The sequence below is a fragment of the Canis aureus genome, chromosome 6 (genome assembly GCF_053574225.1).
Source record: "Canis aureus isolate CA01 chromosome 6, VMU_Caureus_v.1.0, whole genome shotgun sequence".
NCBI lineage: Eukaryota > Metazoa > Chordata > Mammalia > Carnivora > Canidae > Canis > Canis aureus.
The window spans coordinates 17,030,654-17,053,113 of NC_135616.1; the positions used below are offsets into that span (position 1 = coordinate 17,030,654).

At 39.7% G+C, this 22,460-nt stretch overlaps 1 protein-coding gene and 1 pseudogene across 2 annotated transcripts in view; one reads left to right on the plus strand and one right to left on the minus strand.

Annotated features, from left to right (window-relative positions):
* Positions 1 to 814: 814 nt before the first annotated feature.
* On the minus strand, positions 815 to 2,459 carry LOC144315351 (GATA-type zinc finger protein 1 pseudogene; annotated as a pseudogene).
* Positions 2,460 to 7,248: 4,789 nt separating this feature from the next.
* The window catches only part of IMPACT (impact RWD domain protein), a 29,550-nt gene continuing 14,338 nt past the window's right edge, over positions 7,249 to 22,460 (plus strand). For both annotated transcript variants that reach the window (XM_077900302.1, XM_077900303.1), the window contains exons 1-5: positions 7,249 to 7,396; positions 8,516 to 8,644; positions 9,634 to 9,686; positions 10,818 to 10,880; positions 20,382 to 20,467. In XM_077900302.1, the coding sequence (XP_077756428.1) occupies positions 7,361 to 7,396; positions 8,516 to 8,644; positions 9,634 to 9,686; positions 10,818 to 10,880; positions 20,382 to 20,467 (367 nt within the window). In that variant the 5' untranslated portion in view covers positions 7,249 to 7,360. The remainder of the gene's footprint in view (positions 7,397 to 8,515; positions 8,645 to 9,633; positions 9,687 to 10,817; positions 10,881 to 20,381; positions 20,468 to 22,460) is intronic.

Consider the following 22,460-nt stretch of genomic DNA (forward strand, 5'->3'; position numbering starts at 1 on the left):
TCAGCGGTTTCGCGCCTGCCTTTGGCCCAGGGCGCGATCCTGGAGACCCGGGATCGAGTCCCGCATCGGGCTCCCGGCATGGAGCCTGCTTCTCCCTCTCCTCTGCCTGTGTCTCTGCCTCTCTCTCTCTCTCTCTCTCTCTCTATCATAAATAAATAAAAATAAATTTAAAAAAAAGATAAGGTCACTCTGCCATCGTGATGAGACAACAACAAAAAGACTACTTACTCTATGATCATGTCTAAGCATAGACAAAACCAAATACTCTGGGCAAACCACTACAATGACAAACAGCCCCTCTCCCAGCTACCATGAGTGAATGCTCCTTCTTTACTAACTGCAGCTTTAGCCGTACTCTGCTTCTTCTGCTTCCAAGAGAAAATTCATGAAGATACCCCATCATAGAATGACTCTCCTTTCCTTATAGCCTCCAATCCAGAGTAAATCCTACTTCCTTGAATGCAAGCCAAGGCCCTTAATAAGCCCCACTGTAGACTTTCTTACTGAGATGTCTCATGTTTTGCCGAGGTGTGCAATCTCCTGCTTGCTGGCAGGAACACCTCAAAGCCCAACTTTCTTGGATTGCAGTGTGTTCCCAGTAGTCTTTGGTTAATGGACATCAAGAGGGAGAGGGAACAATTCTTTAGTTAGGATGGTCAGGGAAGTCCTTGATGAAGAGGTGTCATTGTATCGAGAACTGAGAGATAAGGGAATAGAGTCATTTGAAAATTGGGGGAATAACATTCCCATCAGAGGAAAAAACAGATAACTTGCATTTTTAAATATTTTTAAATTTCAAGTACATCATCTTTTTTGAACACTGATTTTGGGGTAGGGGGAGCTAATTCTCATTTTCTACTTCTAATCAAGAAAAGCTTTTAGAGGAAAAGAAATCGGAGGTGTCCTGTAAAGAGGTAAGGAAGTTAAACATGGATATGGCATGTGCTAAGGCAGTGTCAACGTGCACAATGCTGAGGAAGGTTTCGCCTTGGGCTTACTCCTATTCCCACTAGGGATCTCGTTCTCTGTGAAGGGCCCAGGGACACCCCACATCTGCCACATAACTTCTTGGGCTGGACACTTTTCCTGGACAGCAGCCAGCAGCTGGAGCAGCGGGTGCCATACTTCTTGTATCTGTACCACAGGCATTGCAGAGAGGGGTCCCATCTTCGGCATCTCTCCAGAGTTGGGGTCCTCTGGGTTCTACAGGAAGCACAGCACTATGGCCCCAGGGCCTCCATGCTTCCTCAGTTGATCTCAGGGCCCCCAGCAGGGCCTGTAGAGGGAGCCTGAGCACGGCTACTGCAGGCCAAGCTATAGCTGGGTATGATCTGTAGGCTGGAATCCAGCTTTATCTGGAACTTTGAACTGGGGGTCCACGTTCTCAGCGCCCCAGTGGGGCTTTGACTGCTTCCAGGGCCTCCTCCGGGATAGGGCTGCAGGGGCTGGGGGAGCCTCCGGGGGGCCCCAAGCTGCAGCTCGGCTGGCTGATTGGGGTCAGCATGTTCTTGGCATTCCTTGCCAGAGGCAAGGGTCCCAGAGTCTCCAAGGCCTTCAGCTCTGAGCAGGGCCCCAGGGTGTGGGTGTCCCGGGCAGGGGGCTGTACCAGCCCCTCTGCTGTTTCCTGGAGGAAACACAGGGAAGTGACCAAGTCCTGGCATGCAGGCCAGAAGGACCTGCCATTGGTTCTGGGGCATCCTGGGGTCCTTGGTGCCTGCTGAGCAGGGGAAGGCCCCCCGGGGGGCTTAGGGTCCAGACATGGCGGCGCCAGTCTATAACTCAATCCTTCCTAAGGTTTTAACAGATAATTAACAATAGAACTGGTAGCCATCCCTCCTAGAAATCTATTCATTACAAAGAGGCTTCTTGGAAAGAAAATACTCAAAAAGTCAGAGCTAGTATTTTTTAGGCCCTTCTTAATACTGGAAGAGAAATTGGTATAATCATAACCTTGAACTGCTATTACCAGGAGGACATGGGGTTATGATGCTAAATGAAGGTGGTGCTTATTAAAGAGTGGTCTAGTAATGCTACTGCTCCAAGATTTTAGGTAGTTGGGAGTAGTAAGGAGGGATTCCTTAGTCAAATTCTTTGTGAAAAGCTGAATACTGTTGTCCTCTCTTGGGGATTTATATTGCACATTAGAATATAAAGGGCTCTGAAAAATCTAACATAAAATTATCAGATGACGTGTGTTTAGCACAGTGATGATAAACTTGATTACACACCTTCTCCCCTTGACCACGTGATACTGAAGGATTAATTTCTGTGGCATACACACTTGTACACACTGTTACTGGGAAATCAACCACCGTCCTAGGTCGTTGAAGTGGTGGCACACCTCATCAGGAGACAGGGCTTCCTATTTCAGAAATGGGAGTGCTGACTGAATTGGTGCTGTCAGGATCCTTATGGCACAGTTCCATGGTGGATGAACTCCGGCACTGCGCATTACACATTACCCTTCCATTCCCTTCAAGTCTCCTGAAGTCAGGAAATGCCTGGAACCACTATTTTTTGGTGACTGCACCACTGCCAGCTAATCTTGCCAGGTTGCAGTGTTACTTACGGTGACATCATAATATTCAAGGATTTTTCTCCCTTTCCCAATTGCTTGCTAATCTTGACTCTGTTTCCTTATTTTTTTAAAAGATTTTATTTTTTTATTCGTGAGACACACACACACACACACACACACACACAGAGGTAGAGACACAGGCAGAGGGAGAAGCAGGCCCCATGCAGGGAGCCCGACATGGGACTCGATTCCAGGTCTCCAGAATCACACCCGGGGCTGAATGAAGGCAGGTGCTAAACCGCTGAGCCACCCAGGGACCCCCTCCTTGACTATTTCTTTGGCAGAACTTCTCCATATGACTTGTATTTTAACATCCAGCATGCTCATCTTCCTTTGTACCTTTATCACTTTTCTGGGCCATATTTGGTCAAACTCCGTGGCAGAACACAAATTAATGGGACACAGGACCTATAACTTAGGCATTCACTGGCCTGTAGTCTGCCACATTGGCTTTCAATAGCTGGGAGCAGAAGATAAGCAGAGAATAAGGGAGAGATTCTTATTAGTGTGCCAACATGGTTTGTGTTTTGTTTCTTAAATATTTTAAGGACATATTTCCCTAAGAAAAAATGTTCAGAAACAGAAATTACTATATGAGTCAGTTGCTATGGGCAGAATTCCGCTGTATTACAATGTATCCTAAGGCACTTTGTGTTCCTCTGGATCCTGGAGAGGCAGACCCCCCCAAAAAAGAGGTTGAATGTGCAGAGAATTTATTGGGAGAAATGCCTGTGAGAGAAAATAGGAAGGGAGCCTGAAGAGGCTCAGAGAAACATCAAACTGATACAAACCTGACCTTAAGTGAATGGGGAAATGGAAGGATGAGGAAAGTCATGTGGCACTAAGGAAAATTCAGCACGGCTTTGGGGGGAACCATGGAGCCAGAGTTCCCAATCAGAAGATTCTTGTCTCCTAAGAATGGGCCAGTTTGAGTAGCTCCACCCCATGCTTTGCTGAAAGCAGCCCATGAAAAGCACAGCCTCAGTGCAAGTGTAGTAATGGAACTTAGAGCACAGTAGCTGGGGCCTTCAGTCAAATGACTCCCCCTGCTCTCCAAGGTAGAAGAGGCCCTTTCTCATGGTTGTCACACAAGATTTTCAAAATGTACATACAAATCACCCAGAAATCTTATTAAAATATAGATTCAGTAGGTCTGGGTAGGACCTAAATTTCTGTACTTCCAGCAGGTTCTCATGCTGTTGGTCTGCAGACTTCACTGTGAGTATAAAGGTCCTAGAGAATGTTTGGAAGAGCCCTATACGAACCGTCTAAGTAAGTTTATAGAGAACCCTTTAAAGGTTAATTCCTCACCTGAAGTGGCAGCCATCTCTTATAATCAGATATATGCACTTCCAGCTTAGGGTTGTTGTTTTTTTTCCCACATTCACATAGCTCATTCTCCTCTAGTGTCAGTTTTTTTTTTTTTTTTTTTTTTTTATTTATTTATGATAGTCACAGAGAGAGGGAGAGAAAGAGAGACAGGCAGAGGGAGAAGCAGGCTCCATGCACCGGGAGCCCGACGTGGGATTCGATCCCGGGTCTCCAGGATCGCGCCCTGGGCCAAAGGCAGGCGCCAAACCGCTGCGCCACCCAGGGATCCCTCTAGTGTCAGTTTTTAATCTCATTCTGTCACACTGCTTGCAAAACCTAATGATCATTGCTATATGATCTCTATATCTATATACAAAACCTAATGAGCATTGCTATATCATCTCTATATCTATATGCATTCATTTTTGGTACCAAGGGAGGGCTTTGACCGTTTATGCCTCAATAACATCTCTTCTCCTCTCCAATTATTTTATTCAGTTTATGTTTCTTAACCTTAAGCAAAAAAATTTCAAGCAAATTTCTCCTACCGACCATATTGCACTCAAGTCCACCCTACATAGAAGCTCTGGTGCAGCCAGTCATCCCATCTCTTCTAGGTCAGAATCCTGTGGGATCTGGCCACATGCCTCTCCTCTAGGTCACTAAAGCCTTCGGCAATGATCACTCTAATACCAGGTACCTGCCCACTATTGCTAGACACATCTGTTCTCTTCCTTTACTCTAGTCACTGATGTCTTTGTATATCTTAGCTCAGTTCTATACAGTGTTTATTGTATAAAATAGCTGTTTTCACACTTTTTTTTTTAAGTTATGAGATCTTTCATCAAAGAAAATGCAAATTAGCTTGGTCTCACTGGAGAAGTGGAATATAGAGAGGTTACCAGGTACATACCTTGTGTATTAAGGTGCTGAAGCATTATCATGAAAGCTTTGGGGAGCAAGTGAAGGATTTCAAGAAAAAAAAAAAAAACAAACATGATCACTCTCACACTGTGAATGGTTACTCTGGCAGATGTGAGGAGGATAACTTGAAGAGAGTCCAGATTCCATCTGGACTGCCAGAAAGACAGGGAAGTAAGATATGAAGAACATTAAGGGATATAGGAATCAGAATCGCCAGAATTTGCTGTTTGGATACGGAAGAGTTTCTGTGATATTTGGTGAGAAAAGAGGTACTATGGAAAATAAACTGGATTTAGAGTACTTTGTTTAGAAGTTTAAGTTGTGCTGTGCCTTGTTTTCAGTTATATTTTTGTAGTTTTCAAATTTGGGCTTAAAGTCTTTGAGGGGCCACTGGGACAGAGGGTTGCTGGGTAATTGGGACTTCAGACTCATCACTGCTCTTTTCCGCCACGACCTAACTTGTTTTACATAAGCTTTCATTGAAGAAAGGATTCTATGACTTTTTAAAAAAAACTATTTTATGCAACAAAAGCTGTAAGAAATATGAAGAAGTCAATAAAGGAAGAGTTAGAGCAAAGGAAGAAAGCCATTTAACAACACATGGATGTCTAGGTAGTACAGGATGCTAATTGCAGAGTTTCAGGCAATCTGGCGATGCGTGGTGGCCAAACCCCTCAGCACTTCCAGGCAAATTCCTCACCTAGTAGAGAAATATCATGATACCCTGGCTGCACCATGGACTTTGGGGCCCAACTTGGTTGGAAGGAGGGGCTTGAAACTGCCTTACCTCCAGATGAAGAAAAACACATTGCCCAAATCAATTGGAGGAAATGTGATTAACCTCACAGAGGGCTAAAGCCCTCCAAGTCTCTTGGAACCAAAATAAATGCACATGTGCAGATTTATGGAGGCAATCAGAAAGGTATTATGTAAGGCATGTGACAAGAGTAGGTTAACAGCTATGATGTCAGAGATATGGAGTTCCTTAAATAGGCCATAATTTTTCTGCCAATATTTTCTCACCATCTGGAACAACTACTCTCCTCTTCTTCAATTAGCTAACCTTTACCTATTCTTTTGTAACCCAGTTCAAGCATTCTCCAGAACAAGAATCCCAGTAAAATTTGGATGGATAGTCTTTCTTTGTGCTAACACAACAGGACACAATTCTAGTCTATTATAATCTTGACTTACTTTTGTTGCTTTGCATCTTCACTCCTTTAAGGCAATGCATGTCTGAAAACACATCTCCAAAACTTGGTAGAAGTACCTAATAAATGTCTGTTGAATTAATCAATCCACAAGGCTCACTAAGATCCCCTCAAAGTAATTTGGGCGGAATTCTTTATAGGTGTTTAAACACTGCACCCTTAAATGAAATCTACGATTCCTCGGGGAATTAAAACATGCCCATGGTTAAGGAAGATAAAAGAGAGATGTAATATTTTGAGTCTGTGAAAAAAGTGAGGTACCAGGAGACAAAATACCTGTTGAATGAGAGATTAAGTGGCTTGATTAAGGCATCCGTACAATTCACAACGAGTGCACTGGGATGTGTGCTTTGGGGTTCGGGTGAAGAACAACTGCCGCAAACTGATTCAAATTTTCTGGATAATGGATTAACGACCCTTGTCATCGTTTTGTTTTGTACACAAGTTGGTTTCAGGCAAATGTTTGAGAAAGCTTAAAAAAAAAACAAAAAAAAAAAAAACCCAACCCGGGCAGCCCAGGTGGCTCAGCGGTTTAGCACCTCCTTCAGTCCAGGGCGTGATCCTGGAGACCTGGAATCGAGCCTCGCGTCGGGCTCCCTGCACGGAGCCTGCTTCTCCCTCTGCCTGAGTCTCTGCCTCTCTCTCTCTCTCTCTCATGAATAAATAAAATCTTAAAAAAAAAAAAAAAAACACCAACTCAACAAACCTCAAAAGCTATCACAATAAAACAGCGAGTAGGTAAGTTTTCCCACAAGCTTTCAAAATGCAGCCTGCTCTCTTGTTCTCTTGGTTTTGGTAAATCAAACCCATCCTTGCCCAGATTAGACAAAATCCCTTAACATACTTTTTTTTTTTTTAACCCAAAACAAAGAAACCCCTGCCTTGAAATGCAAAGACGAGTCTGGGCTGCGGGCTGCGGGCTGCGGTGGAGCTCCGCCGTGGGACGTGGCGCTAAGTCCGCCTCGCCATTGCCTCCCGGGGCCACGGGGTCCCGCGGCCGCAGCGCGCGAGCTGAGGCCCCCAGCCCCGGGATTTCCGGGACACGGAGCCCAGAAGGCCCCCTGCCTCCTCCGTCGCTGGACGGCTTCCCCGGGCGGCCGCCAAGGGGCGGGAGAGCGGCGGCCGACTCGCGGGCGGGGAGCCCCGGGCGCTAGAGCCCCTCGGGCCACCTGGCCCGCACCCGGAAGCAGATGCGGAGCGCGCGGCGCGGCCCGGGGTGCGGTTCCGGGTCGCACCGCGCCGCAGCCCGCGCTTCGCTCGCCGCCGCAGCGCCCCGCCCCGCCCCCACGCTCCGGACCTGGGCTGGCGGCGGCCGCTCGGCCGCTCCCGGGGCCACATGGCTGAGGGGGACGCAGGGAGCGACCAGAGGCAGGTGAGGGCCCGGCGGGGCGCCGACCTCCAGGCTGGGCTCGGCCTCGCCTCGCCGCCCCGGGCCTCCTCCGCTGAGGGGCCCTCTGCCCGGGGCCGCCGCGGGTCTCGCCGGCAGCGTCCGGGCCGCCAGGCGCGCCGTTTGCTGCCCCGCGTTCCCTTTTCCCTGCGCCTGTTCTCCGCCCTTAGCCCCCTCGGCCGGCCTTTCCCGGGGCTTCGGCGGCTCGGCCTGCCTCCTCGGACGGTGTCCTCGTCAACCATCAGCACGCGACTGAGCAGCTCTGGGCCGGAGACCAGAAGTCCGGGTTCTGCTTTTTGCCCTGTCGCCGTCGGGTCACCTTGGACCAGCTACTTATCCCCGGATTCAGCCTTTGCAAAATGGGCAATAATAACACAGCCCCTGGAATTCCTTGAGGGCCCCCTAGATCTTACTCTTCTTGATATTGAGCTTCCCCCCCCCCCCCCCCCCCCCCCCGTGCGTGGCTCACGTGGATGCTCTTAAAGCTTTTCCTGCTGGGCTGCGAGGACAAAATGAGATGGTACCAAGTTGCATACTTTGCTTCCCGTTTCTCACTGTAATTTTTCTTTTTTAACCCCGCACGAAAAGAATGATTTCTGAAATGTTTTTAGGGTTTGATTACCGAACAAAACCCCAACAAAACAACCACCCGGCCCTGTGCCCCAATCCAAAACAAACAAACAACAAACAAAAAACCGAGATAACTGAGTAGGAATATAGGGCTAGTATGTAGCGACGCTACTGGGGAGTGGGAGTGAGGATTACCTGCTAAGAAAAGGTGAAGCAGAGAATATGTATTTTTCTTTCTACTTGTAAATCTTGCTATAGGATATGGGAATGCATATATATTTTGGCTCAGTGGCAGCCAAAAGCACAGTGATGTGCACAGCGAGGCTGGTCACGCTCCTTGCAATGGTATCTGGCAACCACCCCTTGAGTGGAACATGGTGACCCGGTGCTAAGACCCTTTGGCGCTATTCTTTTCAGGGATCCTTCATCCAGGCTAGTAATATGGAATGCAAATACTTTATAAAGGAGGAAAGGAAAACTCAGGCTTTTAGGGCATGCACAATCATTGACCTGTCCTTCCATCAATTCTTTCAGAATGAGGAAATTGAAGCAATGGCAGCTATCTATGGCGAGGAATGGTGTGTTATTGATGACTGTGCCAAAATATTTTGTATTAGAATTAGCGACGATATAGATGACCCCAAGTGGACCCTTTGCTTGCAGGTATTTTTTTCCCCTTCTCTATAGCCGTTTTCCAGTTACAACATTGACGCTGTTTGATTGACTAATACTGTATTCCTCTTAAGTAACCAACCTGTGATTTCTAAATTTTTTTTTTTTTTTTTTTTTGCTGTTGGCTTTTGTTAACGATTGATTGTCTAAACATATGGGTAATTAAATCTCTGATCATTCCCAAGACACGCTTCAAATGATAGTCTTTTCAATCCCAGTTATTTTAATTAAGTATTCTTAACATACCAGTGACAGGCTTGAGTTTCACTTCCTTTCGTTGTTCTGTCCACTTAATAGGAGAGGGTCTAAACCTGAAAAGATGACGAACATTTAAGAGGAAGAATAGGTTACTAATTTAAAAGACTTCATAAAGCAGATACTTCCTTATTAACTGAGAATCAGTTGTGGTTAAGACAGATAAATGACAAGATCAGTGTGGTTTTCTGTATTAATGCTTATTCTTTGATGACTACATATACTTTCAACATAAAAGTTTCTGTCGGTCTTTGTTTTTATAATAATACTGATTTGAGAACAAATGTATATGGGTTTCTATAAAACATGAGCTATTTAATGTGTTTAATAGTACTTAATAGGATTTTGGGGAGTACTTCAGAAAAATACAAGGAACGCGCTATAATGCCACTCTATTCATTTGGGGTTAGGGTATAATGCCCCAATTTCCAGGCCTTTTGTTCCTTCTGTCTTTCTCCTCCCCACCCTCATTTCCTAATTTTCATTGCTTGTATGCTTTCTCTGCAAATAATGTGCTCTTCCTTAAAATATAGACATCATTAACAACATATTTAATATGTAGGTATAAATATGAGGAGGGAATTCTCTCCTGAGATTGAACAAAATAGTGGTTTTGTTTTTAAGTTTGGCAAGTAAGAAATTTGTCCAGTGACTAGCTTTATAAGTATTGTTATTTTGGGGCCATGATGAAGTATAAACAGATTTGTTTTTAAACTGATTTATAGGTGATGTTACCAAATGAATACCCAGGAACGGCTCCACCTATTTATCAACTGAAGTAAGCTCTACATTTATAATTTTATAAAAAGATTATACTTCAAAAAATTATTTCTCTATACTACACATTGTGTTTATATAACATACTTTCTTATCAAAATATATATAGAAATTAAGAACATCTTTTGTACTTGGTGGAGAACATTTAAATAAAAAATTAAATTATATAAAAACATTGTAGAATGTACTTAGTATAAAAGAGAATCACAGGGTTCACAGGGGTAAAATAGCTACTGAATTGTCTTTAGAGATAGGGAGGGAAATCTTTACAACCTGGTAATCTAGATTTTGTCCTAACCTAGTTCTACTGACCTAGCCATAGTTCTTGGACATGCCTCTGCCTAAAACTGCTTGCCTTCCAGAATTACCCATGGTGCTTCTGGTACTTCTCCCTGCCCATTGCTGTAAAAGACTATATTCTTAGCAGCCCAACCTTAATCTTAATGAGTCCTGACCTGTTGATCCCAAGTAATGTTTGATCCGCTTTGCCCACTTGGCTTGTTAAGCTGTATAAACTTGTGTGAACACAATTCCATTAAATCTCAGTTATTGAAATCTTTACCTACCAGTGGGATAATTTTTTGTGTTTTAAAACAGCAATAAAATTTGCTATTAATAATGGTTCTGTAATTTTTAATTATTTATTGAATAAAAAATTCAATAATTTATTGAAAATGATATATATAATTTTAGAATGCTTGTAAACATAAATGCCCTTTTCAGGGCATTCTGTTTGCTAAAGTTGTTTTTGAGACACCATTTAGAAAAAATTAGGAACTCCTGATAGTGTAGCAAATACTAAGAATCTGGAAATTTGTATTCTGTAACTTGTTCTGCCACTTATGTAAACCTGGACAGGTTTATAATACCCTGTGAACTCACCTCTGTCTTTTAAACCATATTATAATTGAATAATATTGGGGTTGCCATCATCATGTTTTCTGGTAAGGAAAAATGAGTTATTGCCAATGAAAGCATTTTGGAACTGTATAGATTTGTAGAGTATAACTAATAATTATTTTAATGAAAGTAGACAACTTTTTAAAAGTTAAATAATTTATAATGCAAATCAGTAATTTGAGATATAAGCACAATCCTTAAATAGTCTTCATTGTGTTTTATTTAATCTTAGTGCTCCTTGGCTTAAAGGGCAAGAACGTGCAGATTTATCGAATAGCCTTGAGGAAATATATATGTAAGTAACAGGTGATTTTAAAAAATCCTATTTGTGATTTTTATTGTGGGCTTTTGTTGGAACTGTGATATGTTAAGGCCTTTTCTAAACTTTTTGTTAAACTGCATTTCCATTAACAAAAAGAATGCACTTGAAGAGTCCTTGAAAGTTTGGTTATATAATTTTATGTAGACATTTGATAGGACTGCTACTTAGATATGAAAATACAATAATAATAATTCAGAACTAATAGCTATAAAAACACCAAATTGTGAAAGTAAATTCAGAGATAGTGCTCACGTTTTGATATTTTCACAGGCTATGTTGAATGAGACTGGTTATAGGAGAATCTTGTACTAGGTCATAAGAATGAGAGTCTATTGATACGCTGTATTTTTCACTCTTTCATTCAATCAACAAATACTACGTGGCAGGTACTGTACTAGGTCCTGGGTACACATAGCTAGCAGAGAAACAGAAATGGTCCCTGTTTCATGGCATTTAGAACTTACTTGTAGGAGAGAGATTACTCACTCATAACATTTTTGTAGCTCTAATTACTTCTGTAAAAAAAGATATTAATATGCAGTGCTAATTGAGTTTGAAACCGGACCTGACCTAGTGTAGGAAGTCAGGGATGGCTTGTTTGATTTGAGCTGAGTTACTAAGATGAAGATAACTCTGGTGAAAGACACAACATGTGCAGAAAGCTCTATGTCAAGGAGCTTGGCACATTTCAGGACTTAAAGCCTGGTGGTGTGAAGTGGGAAGAGAGAGAGGAGGGGAGAGAAGGGAGCATAGCAGGAAAATGATCTGGTGAGGTAAGATCATGCAGTCTTGTAGGTCATGTTAAGGATTGTTGTCTTTGAGGACCCACAAGAAGCAGAGGTTTTTGTTGTGTGTGTGTTTTAAAGATTTTATTTATTTATGTGAGAGAGAGAGCAGAGCAGGGGGCAGGGAGAGAGAAGTAGGCTCCACACTGAGCTGGGAGCCCGATGTGGGACTTGATCCCAGGACCGCAGGATCATGACCTGAGCTGAGGACAGACGCTTAACTGACTGAGCCACCCAGGTGTCCCAGAACCAGAGATTTTTTTTTTTTTTTTTTTTTTTTTTTTATGATAGGCACACAGTGAGAGAGAGAGAGGAAGAGACACAGGCAGAGGGAGAAACAGGCTCCATGCACCGGGAGCCCGATGTGGGATTTGATCCCGGGTCTCCAGGATCGCGCCCTGGGCCAAAGGCAGGCGCCAAACCGCTGCGCCACCCAGGGATCCCGAACCAGAGATTTTTTAAGTGGAGTGATGCCATGATAAAATTCTTATTTTGAAAACACCTTTCTATTTCTGTGCAGAGAACTGATCAAGGGGGAGCAAAAATAGATGTGTATGGCATTGGTTAGGAAGCTAATGCAATAGTCAAGAGCAGGTGTCTGTGAGTTGGATTAATTATAGTGAGAGATTCTATTTTAGTAAAATAAATAATGTTCTATAATGTCAGTTTCACTGTAATGCAGAAACTGGTAAAGATTGTTGTATATGTCCTAAGTGGCCACCCTCTTTGGTACAGTGAGAGTACCCCTTTCCCTTTTCCAGTACATCCAGGTTTCTTTTCCTCCCAAAATATTTAATTAAAATAGGGTAAGTCTTGATGGAATTGATTCTGTTCATTCCCACCTAGGTGAAGTATGGTCTTCCTTGAGTCCCCAGTTGTACATTTGACTCTGAAAGTAATCAAGAACATATCAATAAAGGATGACCTCAGCATATAAGTATTATTTATTTCCTCAGTTAAATGTTTTCTGATAACTTTCTGTAACTTTAGTAGTCACTCAGACTTTTATGCCCACAACACATTTCTTTCTGTAATCCTTTATTTATTCTTATTTACCAATTTATCTTCCCATTTAAAGTAGAATAGGATAAATATACTGCAACTTTGTTCACCAATGTTGTTTTAATTATACATTTTATGGTCATTTTTTAGTTCTTATCTTACTTGATCTCTGGAGTTTTTACTGGTGTTGAAGTTCCTCTTTCTTGAAAATCTTCCCTTATTTGGGTTTTATCATGTTGATCATACTCATCAGTTAGATTTTTTTCCTACCTATGCACAATGTCATATACTCAGAAATGGATTCCCATTTTCCTCTTTTCTATTCAGAAACCCCGCTTTTACCAAGAGATACCCTCCCATAGAACACAGTTTACTGTTCTCCCTAACTTGTTCAGTTGAGCTATTTTAAAATTAGGAAAGATCAGAAATTGCAGTTTGTTTTATAGATACAATATGATTTATACTGTCTTGCTTATTATTATTATTTTTTAAGATTTTATTTATTTATTCATGAGAGACAGACAGAGAGAGAGAGAGAGAGAGAAGCAGAGACAAGCAGAGACACAGGCCAAGGGAGAAGTAGGCTCCATGCAGGGAGCCCAGTGTGGGACTCGATCCCAGGTCTCCAGGATCACGCCCTGGGCTGAAGGCGGCGCTAAACCTCTGAGCCACCTGGGCTGCCTCTGTCTTGCTTATTAAAAGTGCTTGAATAACCCCTATCCAATGGCATTAATTTCACACATATGGTCTGAATAAAAATTAACACTTTTTAAAATAAGATTTAAGATTTTTGAGAGAGAGTGCGAGTGCACAGAGGGATAGGGAGAGGGAAAAGCAGACTCCCTCCTGAGCAGGGAGCCTGATACAGGTCCTGAGATCATGAGCTGAAGGGAGACACTTTGACCTAGTAGGCCACCCAGGCACCCCAAAAAATAAACACTCTTTTTTTAAAAAAAGTTTTGTGACCTCAATTTTTTCCCTAAATCCAGCAGGGGGCAGCAAATTAAAAATATTATTGGTCTTTGAAAATTAAAATGAGGTACATAAATATATGAGTATAGTTCTTAACTTTTATAGTTTCAATATATTCTAAATATTTTGACACTATTGAGATTTCATTAGCATAATCTTGTATGTAAAATTTGATATTTGCCTAGATAGGCAGATGAACTCAGGTAGGAAAGTAGGAAGTCAGAAAAATAACAGTTTTTCCAGTAAGCATTTATTGAATATCTCCTATATGCTGACATTCTGTTAGGAGTTTGAAAATTAAAAATAAAGATAAATGTATACCAATACAATATAATGACATCGTTTTTAAGAGGTCTGGACCAAGTACTTAGGATTTTTTAGCAACAAACTATCTGGGCATGTGGTTGAGGTTATAAAGAAGGGTTCCATTGTGAAGGAGACTTCGGAGCATGGTGTTTGCCAGATAATCAAATGGGGAGAGTTCTTCTGGTAGAAGGAATTGCATGGGCAAATTATGTGGGTGTGAAGCAATCTTCAGAGTTTAGGAAATAGTTGAAGATGCCAGGTATATAGATTAGGTAGGGATAAGTAGAAAGAATCTGCAAGTTGGGAAAGAAGTTTGGGCATTATTTTGTAGGCTCTAGGCATTTTGCATAAGGAGTGATGTAATCAGATTTGTATGGCAGTGTGCGAGATGGGCCCTGAAGAGTTTGAGGGAAGGGCCACCAGAGGGAGAGCAGTCTGTAACTCAGCAGGGAGATGGTGGAGGCCTTTTTATGAAAGTAACAGGAAGATGGATGATGAAGAATGACCAGCTAAATACTGAAGAATATAAACTAGGATTTGATGATTGATATAGATTAGTTGGCTTATCATATCTTATTTTTAGTGAAATATTTTATATGGATATTTTGAATATATGAAAATAATTATGTTAATAAAACAAAAGATAAATGACAGATTTTAAAATACCTCGAACATCATACTAACTGCTGTTGTTTAAGAGAAAAGATTAACTTTTTTTTATAGTACAGATTTTTTTCCACTGCCTAGGTGGAGTGTCCCTATGAACCCTTTCAAATGCCAAAATGACACAAAGGAAAGAGTACCCCCCACTTTCTGAATGTTCAAGTTATACCACTTCACTTTTGTGAAAGACCTAAGTTTGGTATAGTAATGGCTGTTTTTGTGAAAGTGAAAATCCTCTTCAGGCTTTTTTTGGTTAGTGAAAACAGCTGGTAATATAGGTCATTTGTAAAAGTGCACTGGCATAATGCAAACTTTTGGTAAGTGGGGGAATACCTGTATCTATATTTATATCTACCTATCCCATGTCTTTATACACTTGGGTTGCTTTCATAATTTGGCAATTGTAAATAACGCTGCTATGAACATAGGAGTACATGTATCCCTCTAAATTAGTGTTTTTGAATTTTTTGGGTAAATACCCAGTAGTGTGATTACTGGATCATAGGGTAGTTCTATTTTTAACTTTATGAGGAAATTCCATACTATTTTATTTTATTTTTTTAAAGATTTTATTTATTTATTCATGAGAGACACAGAGGGAGAGAAAGGCAGAGACACAGGCAGAGGGAGAAGCAGGCTCCATGCAGGGAGCCCGATGTAGGACTTGATCCCGGGTCTCCAGGATCAGGCCCTGGGCTGAAGGCAGCGCTAAATCGCTGAGCCACCCGGACTACCCTCCATACTGTTTTCCACAGTGGCTGCATCCATTTGCATTCCTACCAAGAGGGCAGGAGTGTTCCTTTTTCTGTATATCCTCACCAACACTTGTTTCTTGTATTCTTGATTTTAGCCATTCTGACCTGTAAGGTGATAATCTTTTTTTTTTTTAAAGATTTTATTTATTGTAAGGTTGAGAATCCTTTTTTAAAAAATATTTTATTTATTTATTCATGAGAGAGAGAGAGGGGCAGAGACACAGGCCGAGGGAGAAGCAGGCTCCATGCAGGAAGCCCGATGCGGGACTCGATCCCGGGTCTCCAGGATCACGCTCTGGGCTGAAGGCGGTGCTAAGCCGCTGAGCCACCCGGGCTGCCCAAGTGATAATCTTTTTGTAGTTTTGATTTGCATTTTCCTAATGCTGAGTGCTGTTGAATGTCTTTTCATGTGTCTGGTGTTGGCCATCTGGATGTCTTCTTTGGAGAAGTACTTGTTCATGTCTTCTGCCCGTTTTTAAATTGGATTATTTATTTAGGGATATTGAGTTTTATAAATTCTTTGTATATTTTGGATATTAACCCTTTGTCAGATATGTCATTTGCAAATATCTTCTACCGTACATAGGTTGCCTTTTAGTTTTGTTGACTGTTTCTTTTGCTATGTAGAAGCTTTTTATTTTGATGTAGTCCCAGTCATTTATTTTTGCTTTTGTTTCCCTTGCCAGGAGAATTTTTAAAATTTTAATTCCAGTGTAGTTAACATACAATATTATATTAGTTTCAGACATATAATACAGTGATTCAACACTTCCATGTATTACTCAGTGTTCATCAAGTTATGTGTACTCTTAATCCCCTTCACCTGTTTTACCCATCCGTCCATCCATCTCCTCTCTAGTAGCCATCTGTTTGTTCTCTATAGTTAAGAGACTGTTTTTTGATTCCTCTTTTATTTCCCTTTATTCATTTATTTTGTTTTTTAAATTCTATGTATAAGTGAAATCACATGGTATTTGTCTCTAACTGGCTTCTTCTTTTTTTTTTTTTTTTGAAGATTGTATTTATTTATTAGAGACACAGAGAGAGATAGAGAGAGAAAGGGGCAGAGACACAGGCAGAGGGAGAAGCAGGCTCCATGCGGGGAGCCTGATGTGGGACTCAATCCCAGGTCTCCAGGATCATGCCCTGGGCTGAAGGTGGCGCTAAACCGCTAAGCCACCGGGGCTGCTCTGGCTTCTTTTGATTAGCACTATACAACCTAGGTCCATCCATGTTGTTGCAAATGGCAAGATTTCATTCTTTTTTATGGTGAAATAATTTTCCGTTGTATATGTAAACCACATTTTCCTTATCCATTCACCTATTGATAGACGCTTCTGTTGCTTCCATAGTTTGGCTCTTGTAAATGATGCCACAGTAAACATAAGGGTACATATATCCTTTAATTTGAAAGGATAGTAGTGTCTTCATATCCTTTGGGTAAGTACACAGTAGTGCGATTCCTGGATTGTAGGGTAGTTTTACTTTTAATTTTTTGAGGGACCTCCATACTGTTTTGCACAGTGGCTGCATCAGTTTTCATTCTTCTTTAACAGAAGAAGTTATAAGGGCTGTGATGAGGATGTTGAGGGAAGGCCAATCAGTGACCTATGTAAGCACAGTAAGTTATTTCTTTTTTTTTTCTTTTTTTTTTACAGTAAGTTATTTCTTGAGTTGCAAATGTGTTTCTCTGTGGTTAGGCCAACTGTATTTGCTAATTGTTGCTTATCGGAAGTTAGGGTCCTCTACTCCCACAGAGACTGGGAGAAGGGATGCTGTCTTCCTTGATGATTACAATTCAAAAGGATGGTTCCCAGGTCCTTGAGGAAGACATTCCTAGGTTATAAAACTGATAAAAGTCTTATAAAAAGATGTCCATGTGCTCCAAAGGAGCAAAGGAAAAATTTATGATAGTAAGTTTTCTAAAGAAAATACACAAAGTGAGAGCCTAGAGTCAGGAAGTTCTACCAATCTGAAGTTTAGCAAAGCTGAGATTAGGCTGTCTTGGTCAGGCTTCTGAATCAGTTTTTGAAATAATGTGACGTTTTCAAATCCGTTTGATTTCTCATCTGTAAAATGATGATGATAGAATAATATTGTGAGGATTAAATGTTATAATCCATGTAATAATGTACATTAACACCATTTAATAGCAACTCCTATTTTTGTTATTAAAAGAATCATCTCATCCAATTTTTTCATTTTGAAAATGAGATGATGGAAACTCAGACAGATTGAATGATTTTGTCTAGGTTCATACAACGTAGTAGTATATTTTAGTGAGTAGCTTTATCCTTAAATCAACAAATATAAATATTAGAAAATTAAAGATACAAAAATTAGAGCCACAGGTAAAGGTAGAGTCACAAATAACTTAGCTTTGTTTTGTTCTGGATTGGATAATAGTCATTTAAGTATAGTTACGAAATATCTCTTCTAAAATCAATTTTTAATCCAAGTTGGTCTTCCATTCAATTTGGAACAAATTTGGTCCTAGACATTTTCTATTTAGCTACTTACTGTAATTTAATTTCATAAATAAGAGTGTAGAATCTCTATAATGAGTCATTTTTAAATTTTGTGCCATAGTCCTTAGGATTCAGCAGACTTCCTCCAGGACCCATTGTGGGTAGGGTATGAGATAGATAGGCACAGGAAGGAGGACTTTCCGCTTTTGTCTGTTTTAGTTTGTTCCTGATTCTGTAAGAGATTTCATTACAGCAATGGCAAAAGTCTGAAAACCACCAAATCCTAGAGTGAACAGTTAAAAGCTGAGAACAAAGAAAAAAACACAGTTTCTTCCTATAAGAGAAAACACAAATGCAGCAGTAATAACAACAACAAATAAAACACCGCCCCCCCCCCCCCGCCCAACTCATTAGTGATAGAATTTGGGGCTCCAAGGGAAAGAGTAATTTTCATTTTCTTCAGGAAACCTTTAACATCCACTACAACTTCTTTACACTGGATTTCAGTAAGTCTTGTTAAATGCTCGAGAAGAAGGAAGCGTTTCAGTAATTGATGTTGGGCAGAAATGCTGTTGTACATTTTTCTGCAGGAAGCCGTGGACCAGTGGAGAGGAGATTTGGAGTTTAGGTTTAATTTCTTCTTTATTATTTGGAAAAGTTATTTATTACTTGTGAAAATTCTTCCATGGTGTTTTCACGGCTCCCCCCACCTCCCCAACAACAAATCTGAATGTGAATGTGTATTCACCAAGGGATAATTTGCCTGCCTCAAAGTGTGGCTTGAGGATTAAGTGAGCTAACAAAGTGTTTTCTACTTGTCTTCTGTATAGTAAGTGTTTGCACTAGATAAACACTAGATACTAGTATTACTATTTTTGGTGATGGTGATGGGCAGAAGTCAATAGAATGAGATTAGGAAATGGAGAAAATGACATACAAAAACATAAATTTGAAACAACAAATTTTAAAGGATAATGATCACAAACACTGAGATGAGGGACCTAGTTTTCTCATTGACTATTATATCCTTAGGGCTGGTGTGGAGATGAGGCCCTTGAAGTTATATTGAATGAATTAAGATTCTCTTGAAAAGAAACTGCTTCTATAAAGTAACATGAGATGCTTTAAGTCTCTATTTTATAGATGAGGAAGCAGACTCAGAGTTCAACGGCTTACTTTCCGGTCACAGCTGCTTGATAGGAGAGTAGAATGCAGTGGGCAAGTTGAACTTTGGAGTAAGTCTGCATCCACATCTGGCTCTGGGCTTCTAACCACTTAGACAAGTTAATTGATCTCTCTAGGTCTAGTTTTTTCTCACTTGTAAAATGGGGAAATAATACTTCATTAGGTAATTATGAGCATTAATTGTGTTGACACATATGATGAACTTTAGGCTTTGTATATACTCAGTATGTTTTACTTTTCCTTCTATACCTCTAAATTTTATTGAGAAGAAAGGTTAGAAGTGAAAATTGTTTAAAAGAAATTCAACCAACATTCTCAGATTTTTAAAACCTTTTTAAGTTGACTTTTCCTCTCTCTAAGAATCTTAGGTAACTAGATCCCATGGGGGATTGTTTAGCCTAAGGAGTTATGGGTGAGATGGGCAGAATTTGAGGCTACATAATTATTTGAGAACAATATTGTTTTTTTCTGTATGCTTGTTTTGAAAGTTTCCTTTGGTGGGTACTGATGAGTAGCATGATGAGAGATAGTGGTTTCAAGGGGAACTTTCAGAGGAAGGAGGTAAGGTGTTGTTATGAAGTAGTATGGTGGTTGCTTTAAACACACATAACGGACACTTAGCTAAAATTAGTGTCATTCCCCAAAGAGTTGAAAGGCACCTGGGGCCTTTATTTTATTGCTGTTGTCGTCATTTAACATAACTCCATGTACGTGAACCACGACATGTTCTTTTTCTCAATGACCCTTAGGGATGGATTTATCTGAACTAGACATTATTTGGAACCAAAATGAATCAATTTGGGCAACAGAATATTTTGTTAAAAACAAAATGTGAATAAAACGTTGTTAATCATCTTTTAAGTCTTTTCAGTTTGTTCTCTGAGGGAGTTCCTCCAATGCTTTGCATTCTTCTTTGTGGAAATAATTATACCAATTGATAAATGTGCCATATAACTGGTTTGAAATTGTTCAAAGAGTTAAAGAAAATAATCAATATTGCAACTATATATGCTGACAGAAACTAAATCACATTTATACCCATGTACTTCATCCAGTTCAAGTTCAGAAGTTTTCTTTCCCTTCTTTGGTTACAGCTTATTTTAAGTAAGCAATGTTAAATTTGGAGCCAGGTGGAATTTTTAATGTTGTTGATATGAACAATCTATATAAAATACTCATCCAACAAATGTTAGTAAATCTGTTTTTATAAATTCTTTTTTTAAAAAGACATGGCTAAATTGCATATAATTTCTTAGATTGTAAATATGTCTGTATTTTCTTGAATTTGAGAAGGAATTTTTTTTTAAATAACAAATTTTTCCCCTGAATTTTGTTTAGACAGAATATTGGTGAAAGCATTCTTTATCTATGGGTGGAGAAAATAAGAGATGTTCTAATACAAAAATCTCAGATGACAGAACCAGGTAGGATTGAAAAATATTACTAATGTTCTTTTAACTTGATAGTAACTAAATTTCCATGTAGATATTCTAAATAAAATTTTTAATGAAAATATATTCTGTTTTATGGTTTATATGTGATATTTTACAAGTTTCTCTGGAAAATTCACTTATTCATGTAATTATGGTTATTTCTTTCTATATGGTTTTAGCCTCTGGTTTTTGCGTCATACCCTTACAGAAGTAGATTTTATGATTAAAGAACTTGGGTCTAAAGTTCTACTTTCTTTGACTATTTTTTTTTTTTTTAAATTTTATTTATTTACGATAGTCACATAGAGAGAGAGGCAGAGACACAGGCAGAGGGAGAAGCAGGCTCCATGCACCGGAAGCCCGATGTGGGACTCGATCCCGGGTCTCCAGGATCGTGCCCTGGGCCAAAGGCAGGCGCCAAACCGCTGCGCCACCCAGGGATCCCCTTTCTTTGACTATTAAAGTAACATGAACCGTGTAACATTCTTCATGAATTATTGGAGTGCATAAATTAGACATTAGCTTCAAATGAGTGAAGTGCTTATAGAAAAAGAACTTTGGAACATACACTGAAGTGATATGTAGGATATAAAAATTTACTTTGAAAATGTAGTTTTAAATTGAGATGTAATTGACATACCATAATTATTCATCCTTTAAAAATGTTTAATTCAGTTATTTTTAGTATATTCCAAAGCTGTACACCACTACTACTATCTAATTTCAAGATATTTGAAAATCAATATTTTGCCCTATTATTCTTTTATTGAATCATTATATGACAATGTGGAAATTCCTAATATTTCATTGTTACCTCTAATGGAATTATTTTCAGTCTGGGAAAGAGATTTTTTTAAAAACAAACTATTTAGGACTCCCTTAGCAAAATCAGTATACATTTAAAGTTGATAGTAGGATATACTTTTTCGGAGCACTTTACTATTTTTCTATAGAAGCAGTTTTTTTACTGCTTCCATTAATATTTGAGAGATAAATGGTATGAAGGTGTTCTGTCCATGTGTCAATCTTTTTTGAAGTATTTTCCTTAACTTTCATGATCCATGTTCTGATTTTGTAGCATTTCAGAACATCAGTTGGAAAAGTGGTCTCAAAACAATTGATTTTTGCCAATCTACCATTCTGGAGTGTAGGATAATTGCAAAAATGGAATGTATACCAGTAGAAATTTAGGACTCCAAAAAATTTGGGATCACTCAACTCTCAGGAAATTTTTTAAATTATAGATCTTAAAAATGACATTTTTTTCCCTTTTCCATCTATTATCCACAATATACTTTATCCACTCTTCAAATCTTAAAGAGTTATTGATTTTTGTTGTACAATTTATAATTTTTACTTTTTAGAAATTTCACTTGGAATTTTTCTTATTAGATCTGTTTTTGTAGACTTCATACTAAAATGGAAGGATTTGTGGTTCTGAAAAACTAATACAGCTACAAGCTAGTGATGAAGATATCTCATGAGAATTTTCCATTCCAGGACACCCACTGGATACCTAATTTATTTTCATTTTACTGTTAATCTTCAGTACAAATTTATTACTTCATTGTTATTTTTCTACTATAGAAATATTAAATTTTAAAGTGATTAAATACAACTATTTACAATTTTTAAAATATTCTGAACTGATTTTAGACTTACAGAAAAGTTGCAAAAATAGTACAAAGAACTCTTTTATAGCCCTCCTTTGCTTCCCTTAGTAACACCTTACATAACCACAGTAGAATTACCAAGAATAGGAAACTAACATTGGTATAATATTAACCAAACTAAAGAGCTTATTTGACTTTCACTTATTTTTCCACTAATGTCCTTTCTGCTTTTATAGGATGCTGTCCAGGATTCTACATTGCATTTTGCTGTTATTTCTCCTTACTCTCTTCTAGTCTATAAATAGTTTCTCAGTCTTTCCTTGACTTTTATGACTTCTTATGACCTGACACTTGGGAAGAGTACTGATTAT